Below are 16362 nucleotides of genomic sequence, written 5' to 3' on the forward strand. Positions count from 1 at the left end.
CTGACCCCAGGCAGGAAGGCAGGGAGGTCTCCCTCCACTCTCCGTATTAGCTACTCTCGTGGGGAAAGGCCTCGTGTTTCTGTCATGGGGGTGAGGGCTCATCGTCCATTGGACTGAGGGTCCCCAAGGGCAAGGGCTGTGTCTACCCGGTCAGACAGGGAGCCCCAGGCAGACGGCAGCCCTGTCTCCTCCATCAGACTGGGCGCTCCTTGAGCACATCCTTCGTGTGCTTTCAGACCCGGTGAGGCTCTCCCTGGTTTCCGTTCCATGGGGAGCTTCCCAGGAATGGTGGGTGGAGGGCGGCGGGGGCGTGACTTCTTTATCAGATTAGTTATCCCTGGGGGTAAGGGTCACATCTCCCGTGTGGATTAGGGGAATACCACCAAGAGCAGGGCGTGTGCAGAGAGCGGGGAATTCCTCAGGGCCAGAGCCAAGTCTCCCGCTCAATTTGGGGTTTCTCTGATGGTAGGTATCGTGTCTGCATCATCAAACTGGAAGATCCCTTAGGTAGAGTCTGTGCCTGCCCCCCGTGAGAGGAGGAGGCCCATGACGGTAGGTGTCCTGCCCACCGCCTTCTCAGCTGGAGGATTCCCTAAGGAAGAGTCTGTGCCCCCACTGCTTAGGGTGCTCCCTGGGGCTCAGCCCCTACCTGCCCCACCTGACTGGCGTTTCACCCGCAGTGGGAAGAGGTGAGCGGCTACGATGAGAACATGAACACGATCCGCACGTACCAGGTGTGCAATGTGTTTGAGTCAAGCCAGAACAACTGGCTACGGACCAAGTTCATCCGGCGCCGGGGCGCCCATCGCATCCACGTGGAGATGAAGTTCTCCGTGCGTGACTGCAGTAGCATCCCCAGCGTGCCCGGCTCCTGCAAGGAGACCTTCAACCTCTATTATTACGAGGCTGACTTCGACTCGGCCACCAAGACCTTCCCCACCTGGATGGAGAACCCGTGGGTGAAGGTGGACACCATTGCCGCTGACGAGAGCTTCTCCCAGGTGGACCTGGGGGGCCGGGTCATGAAGATCAACACCGAGGTGCGGAGTTTCGGGCCCGTGTCCCGCAGTGGCTTCTACCTGGCCTTCCAGGACTACGGCGGCTGCATGTCCCTCATTGCCGTGCGCGTCTTCTACCGCAAGTGCCCCCGCATCATCCAGAACGGCGCCGTCTTCCAGGAGACGCTGTCGGGGGCGGAGAGCACGTCGCTGGTGGCCGCCCGGGGCAGCTGCATCGCCAACGCGGAGGAGGTGGACGTGCCCATCAAGCTCTACTGCAATGGGGACGGCGAGTGGCTGGTGCCCATTGGGCGCTGCATGTGCAAGGCGGGCTTCGAGGCCGTGGAGAATGGCACGGTCTGCCGAGGTAAGGGCCGCAGCGGGATGGGTGCCCCCTGCAAGCGCGTGGCATTGGTACCGGCTGCAGCCTTGAGCCTGGCTGCTGGGAGGGCAGGCTGGTCTGGGCAGGGGCCTGGAGCTGACTGGCAGGCCCTCTGCAGCCAGAATTTCCAGATCTATAGCCGTGGTTCAGCTTCTTGGAGGGAGGCGTTGAACAGCGCTTCATGAATGGTGGTGTGTGCAGATACTACAGGGGGTGCGCCCGCTGATTTTCGTTGGTATGAGGATAAACATTTCTCCTTTTAACTATTATGTGTAATGATAGCAAGTGGTACTTTGTTTCTTCATTCACAAAAGTGACGTGGTTTCCTTTTTAAGAAAACGTGTATGCCGTAGTAAATAACATCAATAAGATAATATTCTTTGAACTTTTGTTGTGTTGGTCAATATAGGCCAAGCCATGCTGAAGTGACAAAACAGTTAAAGTTTATATTGCACTTAATGCTATATGACCATCACGAGTCAGCTTGGGAAAATGTGTTGAGTCCTCATAAATGATATTTATAAGTTCACAGTCATTGAGCTTTTGCTGTATCAGTCAGTATAGGCCAAGCCATGCTGAAGTAACAAAACAATAAATGTTTATTTCGCACTTAATGCTGCATGTCCATCATGAGTCAGCTTGGGATTCCTCCCTATGGGAGCCAAGCAGATGGAGGAGCCACTCTGGAATATTGTGATCACCAGGCAGAAGGAAGGAGCAAGTGTGACAGATTGTATATGGGCTCTAAAGCATCCCCCACCCCCCAGAATGGCTCATACGTCATGCCTATGCACATTTCAGTGGCCAAGGCAGGTAATGGGATTACTTCCAATTCAAAGAGATGGGAAAGTGCAGCCCCACTGCAAGCTATTTTTACTGTGTGCCAAGCATTTTGTGTGTCTAACTCTTTTAATCCTCACAAGAACCCTGTGAAGGACCATGCCATCTTTTAGGAAGAAGTCGCAGCTCAGAGAGTTCATACAGTGAGTGGGTGAAGGTGACCTGGGGGCTTACCAGGTCGTGTGATTCCAAACCACCCTTTTAACCACTGTGCCCCTTAAGTTAATTTAAGGAAAAAAGTAAACAATAGTACAGGTGGTATTTGATGACAGCCAAGAGTCACAAAGCTGCTTTACAAATATGAGAAGTTGCAAGAGGTACATGGTGGTGAGAAGCCTATAAAGGTCGACAGAGCTGAGTTCAAATCCCAGCCCTGCCTGTTACCAGCTGGATATCTTGAACCAAGTGTGAAACCCTCTCTCATAGGATAGTTGTGAGGATTCAAGACATCAAAACATGTGAAACACATATAATGGCTTCTGGTATACAGTAAAAACCTAATAAATGTTAATGAGATGCTACATGTGAAGCCCAGCATGGCACAGATCCTCTGCACGGGGAGCTGTGGTGGCCGATGGTGATGGTATAGGAGACTGGAAGCCTGCTTCTGCCAGTTCCTCTTACCCTCCCGATTGGAACTGAATCCTGGAGTGTTCCAAATGCTAGTCCAGGAGCCTTGAAAGCCAGTTAAAATTGAGCCTGGGGAAGCTACAGTGATCCTCACCTTTATGAAATTCTATCACATCCACCATCTCCATGACACCTCCCTCCAGCCCTCGGAGGAAGCAGGTTAAAGATCCCTGGGAGGAGCAGAGGGTGTGTGAGAGACAGGAGCAGTGGCCTTTGGGGAAGCTGCTGCAGTGATCTTAGGAGATGGTGACGCCTGGACTGGGCATCCCCAGTGCTGGGGAAGAGGTGGGGTACAGTCAGGGGGTGTTTTGGCAGTGAACCGATGAGACGTGAAGACAAGTTAGAAAGGGAGCAGCGAGAGGACTCAGAGGGAACCAGAAATTCCAGTTTACAGAGCCTTGGTGATCTTGGGAAAGAAATGGGGAGAAGGGGAGAAAAAGCTGATTTCTTGGGGAAGACACATCTGGTTTTGTATGCTTGACTGTGAAAATGCTCCATCTTGGGAGATGGCGGGGGTGAGACAGGCCGTGGGGAACAGAATCAGTCCCTCACTGTTCACCGGTTATTCACTCACCCAGCCTTCCCCGCCCCTCCTCTGGGTGTCAGACCTTGTGCTGGGCACCAGGTAAGACGGAAGAATCCAGCTGTGGCCTTGCCTTCTAGGAGCTCATGGTCTAGCAGAGGAGACCAACTGTAAATGAACAAGAGTGAGAATGTGTCAGATTTGTTTTAATAGGAATGGTCCAGGCCATGATGGGCCCCCAAAAAGGGAGGGCTTCTGAGAGGGGGTGGCATCAGAGCTGAGTCTTGGGAGAGGGAGGCATTGACCAGGTGGCCCAGGCCTTCTGGAGGTTGGATTGGCATAAGCAAAGGCCTGGAGACATGAATCAGTGTGGCTTATTAGAGGGACTGGTCAGTTGTTTGGTGTGGCTCAGGGCACAAGGAGGGAGGTAAAAAGAACCATGATTGGAGGGATGCCTAGATGAGGAGGTGTATTCGTTATCTCTTGCTGCATATTTAGCAGCTCAAAACAGAAAGCACGTATTATCTCGCAGTTTCTTAGGGTCAGGAATCAGGCATGGATGGCTTGATGGATGGGCGCCTCTCGCTCAGGGTCTCTCCTGAGGTTGCATCTGGAGGTTTGACCAGGGAAGGATCTGCTTCCACGTTCCTACACATGGTTGTTGGCAGGCCTCAGTCCCTCCCACATGGGCCTCTCGCATGTGCAGCGGCTTCCCCAGAGTATGAAAGAGAGAGTACCCAAGACAGAAGCCACAATCTTTTGATCCTCTCGTTTTCAGAAGGGACGTCTCATTACCTCTCCCATGTTCTCTTCATTAAAACTGAGTCACCCGATTCTGTCCTTGCTTCCGGGGAGGGAATTACATGGGGGTGTGAATGCCAGGAGGTAGGGTCACGGGGACCATGGCGGAGGTTGCCTGTCACAGGATCAGAGTCTGGGCTGCTTCTTGCAAGTACTGGGGGCTCGAGGTAATACAAGGGCAGGGTGTGTCCGGGGCTGGCTTCCCCTCTACCCCCCACCCCCAGACCAGGCCCAGCCTAGCCCCGCCGGCTGCTGGGCGTGAGTGGAGGCCAGTCAGGGTGTGATTAATGAGCTCGGGGAGCCAGAAGGACACCAGCTGCCGCCGTGGCCTGTGTTCAGCCACCCAGATGTGGGGCTGCTCCAGTCCAAGCCCCAGAGGCGCTGGCCCCGCCAGCCCGGGACGTGTCGGAGTGGTAATTAGAGCTCACATCCAAGTGGTCGGCAGAATGCTCTCCCATCTCCAGCTCAGGGATCCTCCACCTTTTCTGTGCCTCCCTCCAGAGCCACTGGCAAGTCTATTAAAATGCAGATTCCTGGGTCTGGTGCAAACCTCATCCCAAGGCTGGTTCTGTGCCTCGGAGGTGACGCCAAGAATCGGCACTTTTTTAAACAAGCAGCCCTGATGCTTCTCTAACAGGACTCTTAGCTCAGACACACGATGTGTTAACACATCCTTGGCCAGACCAAGCAGGATTCAAGGCCAGGCAATGACCACAGGCTCAGGCCCACCACCACCCCAGGGAGCATCCACCCTAAAGGGTGGGAGGGGACATTAGCAAAATCTCTGGGAGGGTGTGGTTTGGAAAGATCCATTTAATATTGAAGCATAATTTGATGGGAAAATAATCTATTGCTTTCTCAAAGAAATACAAGTTTAGAGAAAACTTGGCAGAGGAGGTGAGTAGGTGAGTCCTCTTGGGGCGTGGCAGCGATCCCAGGGGTGGGCCATGGTGAATAATGATGGACTGGCTATTCTAATGCACTCAGTGGTTGCTGAAACTATGGGCTAAATCAGACCAGCTTGCTCTGGAGCCTATTGTGTGCAGGGCACAGTGGGGAGGGCAGGGGAGGGGCCCAGTTAACCCCTCAACCAGCATGTCCTGGGTATCCTCTGTGCACCAGTTAGCCTTCTAAGAAGTATTTGTTAAGTACCTTCTATGAGCCAGGCATGTGCCAATCCTAGGAAACATCAAAGTGAACAAGAGTGCACATTCCCTGCCCTCCCAGAGTTTTTGGTCCAGGTGGGTGGATAGAGGAAGATGGAGGAAATAAAGTAAATAAACAAGTAAATAATTACAAACTGTGAGGAGTGAAAAGAAAAATATAGGGTGTAACAATAGAGATCAAAAGGAGAATCTGCTTTAGGTGATTCAGAGAAGGCTTCTTGGAAGAGGTGTCATTCGAGCTGACTAGGGCTGACCTGAAATGGTTGGAAGAGAGTGCCTGAGACTCACGGTTTGGCCTCAAGTGGCTCCTGGGTGAGCAGAAGATTCAGACACAAAAGAACAAGGCAAAAAAAAAAAAAACAACAACAAGGCAGAGCATGTTCCTTCCAGAAATGAGATCTGTCCAGGCCAAGTACTTTGACAGAAGAAGGCTGTCTTTTCTGATGGGGCATCTGGGAGGGCTTCAAGGAGGAGGTGGCATTTGAAGTAGGCCTTCAAGAGTGAGTAGGATTTGGATGGGTGAAGGGAGGGGAGGAACTCATGGTCAAGAAGCCTCATGAACAAAGGCCTGTGGTGTGACAGTACAGGGCATGTTTGGTGGGTGTCCAGTACCCTACTGGGAGTAGGGCTGGGGCACGGCTTTCTCCTCTTGATTCATCTATTCATGGTTCGCTGAGTACCCAATCTGAGCCTGCACTGGCCATAGAGATTCGGGGTGGGAGACTCTGGGGACTGTCTGCAGAAGACCTCTGCCTTCTCCCCCTACCCCAATCCCCAGCCCCTTTGGTAGCACAGTCCCCACTGGGGCTTGCCACCAGCGGATCTGCTAGGGCCGGGGTTCGGGGGGCAGGAGGGTGGCCCGGGAATCCACTCCCCCCAACCTCTGCAGCAGCTGCTCCACCCAAGCCCTGAGTCTGTTCGCCTGACTCTTTCCAGATATTGACGGGGTTGATTGGGAACGTGTCCTGGCCTCAGTTTCTCCAAGTGTTATCTTGGCCTTGGCCTCTCCTTCCCTAATGAAACTCCTACTTGCCCCTCCCTGCCCATGCGTGGGCACCCCACCCCTCCAGCCCAGAAACTACTGGGGACCCTGCCCTTCTCTCTCTCAATGGCAGATGTACGTCTTGAAGGGGTCCGGAGGGAGTTCCACAGTGAGTGTGATCTCTGTGATGCTCTCGGGGTGTAATGGGATTTTTAATATTTAGCTTGGACAGGGAGAGGGGCTGTGAGCCAGCGGGTTAGAGGGGTGAGGGGGCGGCCAGGTGGTGGGGGTGGGGATGGTCGCATGCACATGTTGATCAGCTGGCTCCAGCTCAGACTTCCCAGCTCCCGGCTGCCCCGGGCTTCCCCTCCCAGCCTCCCCCTGCCCTGCTTGGCTGCCTCTGGCCCTGCTCTCTCCCCCACCCATGGCCTCCCCTTGACCTTGGTCTTGGAGACCTGGTTTCAAACCCCAGTTCTGCCTCTTGCTAGCTGTGTGACCTTGGGCAAGCCATAGACCCTCTCCTGATGTTTGTTTTCTCATCTGCAAAACAGAATAAACAGATGGACTGCTGTGCAGAGTAAGTGAGAAAATACCTAGAAAAGTGTCAGAAAAATAAGGACTTTTACAAACTTGCCTGTGAGGTTGTTTTTTTTTCTCCCAATGAGTTTTTATTTTGAGGAAAAAATAACTTTTCCTTATCAGAAAAGCAGTACAGGTTATTTGCAGAATCTTTAGAAATTACTGATAAGCCAAAAGGAGCAAATTAAAATATCACAGAGAGTAACCACTGTTAACAGACTGATGTGGATCCTTCGAGGTGTATTTATGTGTATTTACACATATTGATTTTTCTAAAAGAAAAAGTAGATTCCTTCTGGGAATACATGAGGATTTTTGACTTACTAATATCTTGTGGGCATTTTTCCATGTCATGTTGGATCATGTGGGAAGGCTCTTAGAATTCCATAGGCTATCTGTACCATAATTCTTTTACCAATCCTCTGGTGATCCACATGTAGATTGCTTAGTTTTTCACTATCTTAAATGCTGAGATGAATTTCATGGTCCCTCTGCCTTTCTGCACTGCTCCTGATATTTGTGTAGGATATGTCTCCAGGCGTGGAATTGTGGGGTCAAAGGATATGTACTTTTTTTTTTAGAGCTTTTGGCACGCATTGCCAGATTGCCCTCCAGAAACACTGGGCTGAGGTTACCCTCCTGGCAGCAGCCTTCAGGAGTGTCTGTTTCCCCACATACTCACCAGCATGGGATATTCTGCCTGTGGCTTTATTTTCTGTTTTACTTCTAGAATCCTGTGCTTCCCCAGCCAAGGTAGGGAGAGGCTGGGGCCAGAGATCCTCTCTAGGCCCTCAGAGCTGGAGCCTGGGCCACCCCCAGGGTGGCCTCCTTCCCACCCTGCTCTCAGCTCCAGCCCTTCCCACAGAGGCTGGACCAGTGGCCCAGCTGTGTCTGGTGAGTCTGTGGGGGTGGGGTGCGGTCAGTCTCGGGGTGAAGAGGAGGGAGGCGTCCAGCTGGCAAGGCCTGTGCTGGGAAAGGAGTGTGAGTGTTGGAATGCTGGGTGGGAGGAAAAGCCCAGACCCCTTCCCCCCCTCCCCCCCACGGAAAGTTCTGCAGCATCTCTTCAAGGGCAGGGTGGAGACACCCAGCTTGGGGAGGGGGAAGGGTCATAGATAACCCCTCCAGACCCCAGACTCAGGCCAGGGCTGAGACCACACACACCAGCCTTTGGGGAAGGGGATTGGATGGGAATCCTGGCCAATACACTCAGGCTATTCAAGTCTTTGCTTTTAAAAATTAGAAGTACCTCCCACTCCCCACATCCCCTTTCCTCTATGCTCTCAAAGCATCCATTTTTATTCATGACTATTCATCCATCTCTCCAACCACTGATCTACCTGTTTATCTATCTACCCAGCCAGCCATCATCCATTCACTGAACTCCAGTTTTCTGATTTTTTTGCTTCTTGGAGAGTCTTCGTATAGACGACCAAGAAGCTAACACACAGTAAATCACACTCTCCAGGTACCTACTGTGTGCCAGTCCCTGGATCAGGTGTAGGGACTGCAGACATGAGGAAGGCCCTTTTTACCCTCCTAGCATTTCTGGTCTGGTATAGGGGAGATGGCTCCATCTGTAACTATAGCCTTGGGGTACTCTGGAGGAAGTCAGGAGACAGCTTGGGGGGCTTCCTGGAGGAGGAGCCATTTTCCCAGGGCTTTGGAGAATAGGAGGAGTTGGGGGCAGAAATTAGTCCAGAAAAAAGATAGTCAGAAATGATACTGATTTTTTTTTTTTAAACCCTGGTCTCTTGCTGACCCTCAGCCTTCTAGGGGACAGAGGGCATGGGAGAAGTATTCTTAGCCAAGGGAGAAGGGCAGAGGGGCTGCCAGCACTTTAGTTTCACTCTGTCCAAGGGCTGAATGAGGCAGAGGCTGAAAGGAGTCCGGAGGACTGGAGAAGGCCAGAGCTGAGGGTGAAAGGTACTTCCGGTGTGCCCAGCTCTGTGCTATGTGCTGGGTTCTGTTGTCTTATTGAATCTTCGGTTGGTAAGATGAGCTCCATTTGCAAATGAGACTGAGGTCCAGAGAGGCTCGGCAAGTCTTCCAAGGCCACACAGCCAGCAGCAAGCAGCAGAGGCAGACTGTGAACCCAGCTTCCTCCAATTTGCTGGGACAACTGATTACCCGGGAGTGGGCGGACCTCTGGAGGTACCTCTGCCCTGCCCACCTCCTGGTTACCCAGGGGCCTCTGAGATGGCAGAAGTAAAAAGAGTTTGACAGATAACCAGCTTGGGGGTGATGGGGTGGGGGAGTCACGCGTGAGATTGTAAGACCTCATAGGAAAGAGGGAGCAGCTGAGGGGCTTCCGAGGGGAAGAGGGAAACTCGTGGCTGGGCCGTGGAGGGCGAGTTGCTTTCGTATCAAGAGGTGTTAGCAGGATGGAGCACGCTCCCAGGGCAGAGGCTCAGGGGTGGGGAAGCCCCCATGGGCCTCCTCTCTTCATGCCGAGCCATGAAAGGGGCGCACCCACCCCAGTTAACCTCTGGCCAGAGAGAAGGGGCCCCCCACCGCCAGCCCCCACACAGCATTAACCAGGTGCTTGTGTCGTCTGCCTTCCTGCCCATCACCTTCTGGAATCCCCCCATCAGATTAGGAAAGAGACCGAGGGCCAGCCACCCCACCCCCTCGTAGGTGGCCAAGGCAGGTGTGCACTCTTGTGCTTCCTACTTCTGATACCCTCTGCTTCTTGGAGGTGTCAGGAAGGCTTGCGAGGGACTCCACTGGTGGTCCAGTGGCTAAGACGCCGCACTCCCAATGCAGGGGTCCCCGAGGTTCCATCTCTGGTCAGGGAACTAGATCCCACATGCCGCAACTAAAACATCCTGTATATGCCGCAACAAAGAGCGAAGCTCCCGAGTGTTGCAGCTAAGACCCAACACATCCAAGGATCTCCTATGGACCAGGCAGCTCCCTACGGAGGGTCTCACCGACTCCCCGTCACAGGTTTAGCATCCTCACCCCTGTTTTACTGAAGAAGAAACTGAGGCTCAGAGAGGTGAAGAAACTTGTCCACGGAGACACAGGAAGGGGTAGGATTTGAACCCAGGTCATCTGACCCTGGAGCCCCAGCACTGCCCTCTCTCAGCCCCAGACTGACCTGGGACCCCGACGGCATCAGGTTGACGGCTTTGGTCGCAGGCTGCCTCCAGAACACTCCGGCAGGACCATAAACAGCTGGGGGAAGTTCCCCTCCCTCCAGCGGCTGCCTTTTCATCTGGCTGGGCTTCGGGATCTGGCGAGAGGAGCCCGTTTATTGAGGAAGTTTATGCATTTAACAGTTTAAGCCTTTCTAAGCCTGTGGTACAACAGGATTTCGGAGCCGTTAACAATTCTGTGTGGTTAAGAGATTTTCATTGCTCTGCGGCAGCTGGCTCGGGCCCCACAGGCCCCGTTCTGGCCTCTACCCGTTGCCCTGCTGGGGCACCTCCTCCCTGGGGCCCTTTGTCCTCAGCCCCCATCCTGCTGTTTCTCCCGGCTCCCCTCATTCCTAGTGCCTAGGGATGAACTTTGACCTCAGAGGGGAACTGAGGCTCAGAGAGGGGAAGGGAGCTGCCCAAGGCCACACAGCAGGTGAGAGGCTTGGATTGAGGTCTGGTGGCAAAGCTTGAGACCCTTCCCACACCCTAGACTGCCTTCCTTGCGTAGGGGAGGGTGGCGGGAGGATGTTCCATTGTTAATTCCCTAGTGGCAGGACTTACAAACCGCCCCCCTCAAAGCCAACATCTGATCTCTCCCAGGGCTTTGGGAAGAGGGTGGGGGTGGGGAGGCTTGCCCAGATTCACTCACCTTGTCAGATATCGAGTTGAAATCAGAACTCAGGCCAAATGAGAATTCTTCACACAGTACAAAACGAGGTTTGTTGTTTTTGTTTTGTTTTTTTCCATTGCTTGTCAGGGGGGTGGGGAGGGAATGCCATTTGTAATCATAATGTCTTACATATGTACAGTATTTATTTACTTACACTCTGCCTCATTCCAGAAAAAGATTAGAGGCTGCTTTTGTGTAGCATTTGGTCTCACCCTGTGAGATACTTTGATCTGAATGATACCCACATGATAGAAGCAAGGCGAAGATTATTAGCGCCATTTTAGAGGCAAGAAAATCTGAAACCAGGAGAGAACCAGACTTTGCCAGGGTCACAGTGCCCTTTGGTGGCAGAGACGGGACTTGAACTGAGTGCTCTGGTCTCCTAGGCCCAGGCCCTCATGGGGGCCCCTTGTCATCCCCGGGATGTTCTGTTAAATGGCCCCCATCCTTTACCTCCACCCCTGCAAGAACAAGACCCCAGGGACCCCTGGAACCACAGGAGACCTTAGTCTCCACCCCACCAGAGAGGTACCCTGGCAGAGTTCCTCACGCCCCGAGGACGCGTGGTTTATGTGAAGAGGAGGTGTGGGCGGGTTTGGCATACAACCATACAGATAAAGGGGCCCCAGGGTCATCCTGAGGGGTGGGCAGGCCTTCAGACTCCTACCCTCTCTGCTCCCTCGGGCTCTTCTGTCCTTCACCAGGCCTTCCCAGTCTTTCTCCGTGGAGCCCCATCCGTGGAGGTTGGATGATACTGTTGTTTCCATCCAACTGAGGATTTATTTCCTGATCACACTGACCTACGAGAGGGTCACAAACTTGCAAGGGCTCCCGTGTCTCTGGCATCCAGACGCACTACATGAACTTTGCCTGTTGCCCTCTGGGCACCCCCTAAACAAAGGGGCCAAGGCAACTGCTCACCGGCTTCACGCTTATAAAAACTGAGGCCCTAAGACATTAGACGAAATGGCTTATCCAGAGACCCGGCAATCACACTCAGGGTCCAGTCCTGGGCTCCCTGTACCTCCCACTGGGCCGTGATTGTAAATACCAGAGACAAGAGCCCAGGGAGGCAGGGAATGTGCATTGGTTGAGCGCCCACTGTGTGCCTGGCCTTCTGCCTTAGGCTTGGTATAGAATTCTGGATCCCTGCAGTCCCCAGAAGTTGGGTACGGTTGTTATTTTCATTTTATAGAGGATGAAGCGGAGACTCAAAGAGGTTAAATAAATCAGCTCAGGATCACGCAGCTAATGAATGGTGGAGCCAGCACTGAAATACAAAACCTGCTGTCTTCCCACTGGAATATTTGGGCATTTCATTGTGAGTGAAATATTTTCACAATCTTTATCTCATTTGATTCTTGACAGCCCTAGGGTGTAAGAGCGATCTGATCCCCGTTGTTGAGCTGAGGACGTTAAGGCTCATGAGGTGAGGTACGCTGCCTGAGGCTCACCGCTAGGAAGGGCTGGAGCCGGGACTAGAGCTGGGTCACTGGGTCGGTTTGAGTCTGACGCCCAGGCTGTGTGACCCTCCCAGCCTCTTGCTGATGACTCTTGTTCTGAGAGCGCTTTTGAACACATTCTTATCAGACCCCTGGCCTGTCGTTCCACTAAAACTGCTCATAATCAAGGCCATGTTCTTGTTCACTTGCTCAGTCATGTCCGACTCTTTGCGACCGCATGGACTGCAGCACGCCAGGCTTCCCTGTCCCTCACTATCTCCTGGAGCTTGCTCAAACTCATGTCCATTGAATAGATGACGCCATCCAACCATCTCATCCTCTGTTGTCCCCTTCTCTTCCCACCTTCAATGTTTCCCAGCATCAGGGTCTTGTCCAGTGAGTTGGCTCTTCGCATCAGGTGGCCAAGGTATCGGAGCTTCAGCTTCAACATCAGTCCTTCCAATGAATATTCAGGGTTGATTTCCTTCAAGATGGACTGGTTGGAACACCACAGTAGTTCAAAAGCATCAATTCTTCGGCACTTCGCCTTCTTTATGGTCCAACTCCGACATGAATGACACCCGTGTCAGCAATCCGTTGGTCAGTTGCTAGGCCTCAGCTTCCCCAGGGGCATATGACAGGGAGACCACTGTCTCCTGGTGTCCCTCCTGTTTTGCCAGGTGCTTAGTGGCCAGTTCCCGCTCACTTCCCACCTCTCTACCCCAGAGGACCCAATGCTGAGTCCTTGGTCTCCTCCTTTTCTCTCTCTCTCTCTCCAGTTGATTTCATCCAGGCCCTCTCTGGCCGATCTCCAGCCTGGACCCCTTCTCTAATGTCCAGACTCACATACCCAACTACCTACTGGACATCTCCACCCTTCCTCCTCCCTGCCTCCTAGTCTGTTCCCTGCCCTGCAGCCAGAGGTCCCTCTAAAACATAGGTCATGCCCCGCCTCTGCTCAGAACCCCCGAAGTCCCTCATCTGACATAGAGCAAAAGCCAGGAGGACCCACAGAGCCCTCTGTGATCTGTCCCTCGCCACCTCAGACAGATTTTTCTCCCACTTCCTCCTTGCCTCCTTCATTCCAGACCCGCTCACCTCCATAGCGGTTTCATGGAGGCCATTCCATGGCCTAGAATGTTCTTTCCTTGGGTGTCTACATTGATTGCCTTTTCATCTTCTTCAGGTCTCTTCCCAAACATCACCTTCTCACCAAGGTCCCCCATCGCCCTAGTTTTCAAAAGGGTGCCCATGTGTTCACACGCACAGATGTGCACTTACACAGATGTGCACTTACACACTTGTGCACACAGCCTGTCCCCCTTCCCTCTTTATTTCTCTGCATCACCCTTACTGCCACCTGACAGGCTGTAGGCTCACTTCTTTATCTCTTAACTACTTGTCACCCCAGCTGGAATGCAAGCTCCAGGAGGGCAGATGTTTCTGTTTCATCCACTGCTGTCTCCAGCTTCTAGAGTGAGGTTTAGCTCGTTGAAAGTGAAAGTAGCGTTAGTCCCACAGTTGCGTGTGACTCTTTGCAACTCCAGGGACTATATAGCCTGCCAGGCTCCTCTGTCCGGGGGATTCTCCAAGCAAGAATACTAGAGTGTGCAGCCATTCCCTTCTCCAGGGGATCTTCCCAACCGAGGGATCGAACCTAGGTCTCCCGCGTTGCAGACAGGTTCTTTGCCATCTAACCCCCCAGGGAAAACCTCGCTCATAGAAGCTACTCCATAAATGTGAGTTGCAGAGCCCCACTCACCCCAGTCTCACGCCCTGTTCCCTCCCAGCCCTGATGTGAGCGATGATGCTAACAAAGGCCCTTGGAGAGGCTGGGGGTTCTTCCTGCTCCAGGGCAACCAGAGTGGCCAGGATACTCAGCAGATGTGTTCGGGGTTGGGACAGATGTTTCTAGACTTGGATTGAGGGTCCTTTATCTTGATACGCAGTATTTCCTGTAAAAATCTTAAATCATTCTTGGAGCTGGGGGCCTCAGAAAGCATCTCTGTCTTCTTTGCGTCTTCACTATTAACAACCATAATTCCAGTTCTTGCTCCCTTGCCTGCACTGGCCTGTGTGTTTAGACTCCCCACATGGTGGTCTTCAACCAGGACCTGCTGGGGGACCCATCTCTTAGCAGGAGCCTGCGGGAGCCCACCAGGGGCCCTGGTCTGTACAGACACAGAGCAAGAGGAGGCGCCCAACCCACAGAGTCTCCAGCCTCCAGAGTCAGACCCCAGCCCCGGTGCCTGTCTTACTTGAGGGGGTCTTATTTCTGAGCCTCAGTTTCCTCATTGTTAAATGGGGCCTGCGGTCCCAGCCTCGCCGGGTTTAGAAGAGACCCAGAGGAGTTATGGGAGCTCAGAAGACAGGTGAAGGATGGGGAGGGGAGGGGCGCCCCTGCTCCGTCGGGGAAGGGGTGTTTCTCGGGTTGGGCACCAGGCAGTGCCCTGGCCAAGCACCTGGAGATCAGAGTGTGTGTACCTCATTCAGGGGGCTGGCGGTGGCTGGTCATCCCCTCTCAGTTATAAGCAAGCCTGAGTACACAGCAGGCGCTTAATACATGCTTATGGCGTGGCGTTGTTTTAGCCAGATTGAGCAGCACAGGAGCAGCTCACACCCAGGGTGCCTGGGTCCAAATATGGGCTCTGTGCCCCCCCACCCACTCACCCTGGGACCCTGGCAGAGCACCTCCCCCGCCCCTCCCACCTCTGGAGCTCAGAGTTGCCACCTATAGAGTGACTCTTACGCACCAACAGCCTCTAATTCTGTTCCTCCTGGTCCTCAATGTGCCGCTTGAGAGGCCAGCAGAGCAGCTGTGACCATTTGTGACAGGAGAATAGTGACCCCCTGTTACCTGCCACACCCTGGTGCCCTCAAGCAGGAAGGTAAGGGTCAGAGCCAGCTGCTTTGATCCTCATACCGGTTCTGACATGTACGAGCTGTGTGACTCCGGGCGTGTGATCACTTCCCAAAAGCCTCAACCTTCCCATCTGAATAATGGGTGCAGTAAGGAATGGAATGTTACAGGTGAGTTGTGAGGGTTCAGTGCGATAATCCACGTAAAGCACCCAGCATGTGGCATGTGGTCGGTGCTGATCATAGCCTGGACTAACTTACCTCCGTGCTCAAGGTTTTCATCATCCCCTTCTGCAGATGAGGAAACTGAGGTTCAGAGAGAGCGAGCGACTTACTTGCTCCAGGCCACACAGCAAGTAAGGCCCCTTAACCCCTGTTGTCCAGGCAAGCAAAAGCAGAGGCCGGGGTGGGACTTGAGGGCCAGGCAGAGCTATTTCCTGCCTCTGGCCCCTATGTCCCTGGCAAATTCTAGGACCAGAGCCTCATGTTACCTTGGCTTCTTTCAGGGAACCAGACTCCAGCGTCATCCCTTAAAGGTGTCACCATATGATTCGCAGCATTTCAAAGACCCGAGCATGGTCGCTGGCCTTTTTGCGCTGCCTGGGCGGACCATGCAGCTTCGGGGGCCCCACATCCGTATCCTTGGCAACTGCAGCCCTGGGCTGCGTTCCCCCCACACGCTGCTGTCAGAGCTGTCTGTCTGTGGGAGCTCCCTGGAGTCCTGGGAGGGGTGTACACACACGCGTGTGCTGGGTCAGTGCGGGGCATCCTTGACATGTGCATGTATGTGTGCGCTGGCCCTGTTAGACGTGACAGAGTGTGCGCTGGGCCTGATAGGAGTCTGTTTGTGTGCCTGTGTGTGTAGAAGCATGCCCCCTGACCCAACATCCCTCCACGTGTGCGATTGGAACATCTCCGGACATGAGAGCATGTGCGTACATTTCAGGGCCGGGGCCTATATGTGCCCTTGCCCACACGCTCACCCTGGAGCCCACCATTAGTCATTACTGCCCTTGTGCTTGTAGCTTCCTCTGTCTGCCTGACTTGTCCCAGCACACGTGTGTACTAAGAGGAGCATGCTCACGCATGTGCTGGCTCACTTGGACCAGTTCACGCAGGGGAACATAGATGCCACAAAATGAGTGTGTGCGCCCGTCATGGTGTGAGGGCATCCCTGTCCATGTGCGTGTGTGTCCTGAGTCAAGTAGGTGTGTGTATATTTGTGCATATCCAACCCACAAGGAAATCAAGCCTGAGTACATATGTTCGTTTATATATTGTATCAAACCACATGTACACATGCTTAGAAATGGGTATTTGTGTGCATGTGTGTCTCTGTGCGTGCAAGGG

General features: G+C 53.3%; 1 protein-coding gene across 2 annotated transcripts in view; it reads left to right on the plus strand.

Moving 5' to 3' along the window:
- EPHB2 (EPH receptor B2) overlaps positions 1 to 16362 on the plus strand; it is a 213226-nt gene that overhangs the window by 76520 nt on the left and 120344 nt on the right. For both annotated transcript variants that reach the window (XM_043909168.1, XM_043909169.1), the window contains exon 3: positions 681 to 1365. In XM_043909168.1, the coding sequence (XP_043765103.1) occupies positions 681 to 1365 (685 nt within the window). The remainder of the gene's footprint in view (positions 1 to 680; positions 1366 to 16362) is intronic.

The sequence above is a fragment of the Cervus elaphus genome, chromosome 8 (genome assembly GCF_910594005.1).
Source record: "Cervus elaphus chromosome 8, mCerEla1.1, whole genome shotgun sequence".
Classification (NCBI taxonomy): Eukaryota; Metazoa; Chordata; class Mammalia; order Artiodactyla; family Cervidae; genus Cervus; species Cervus elaphus.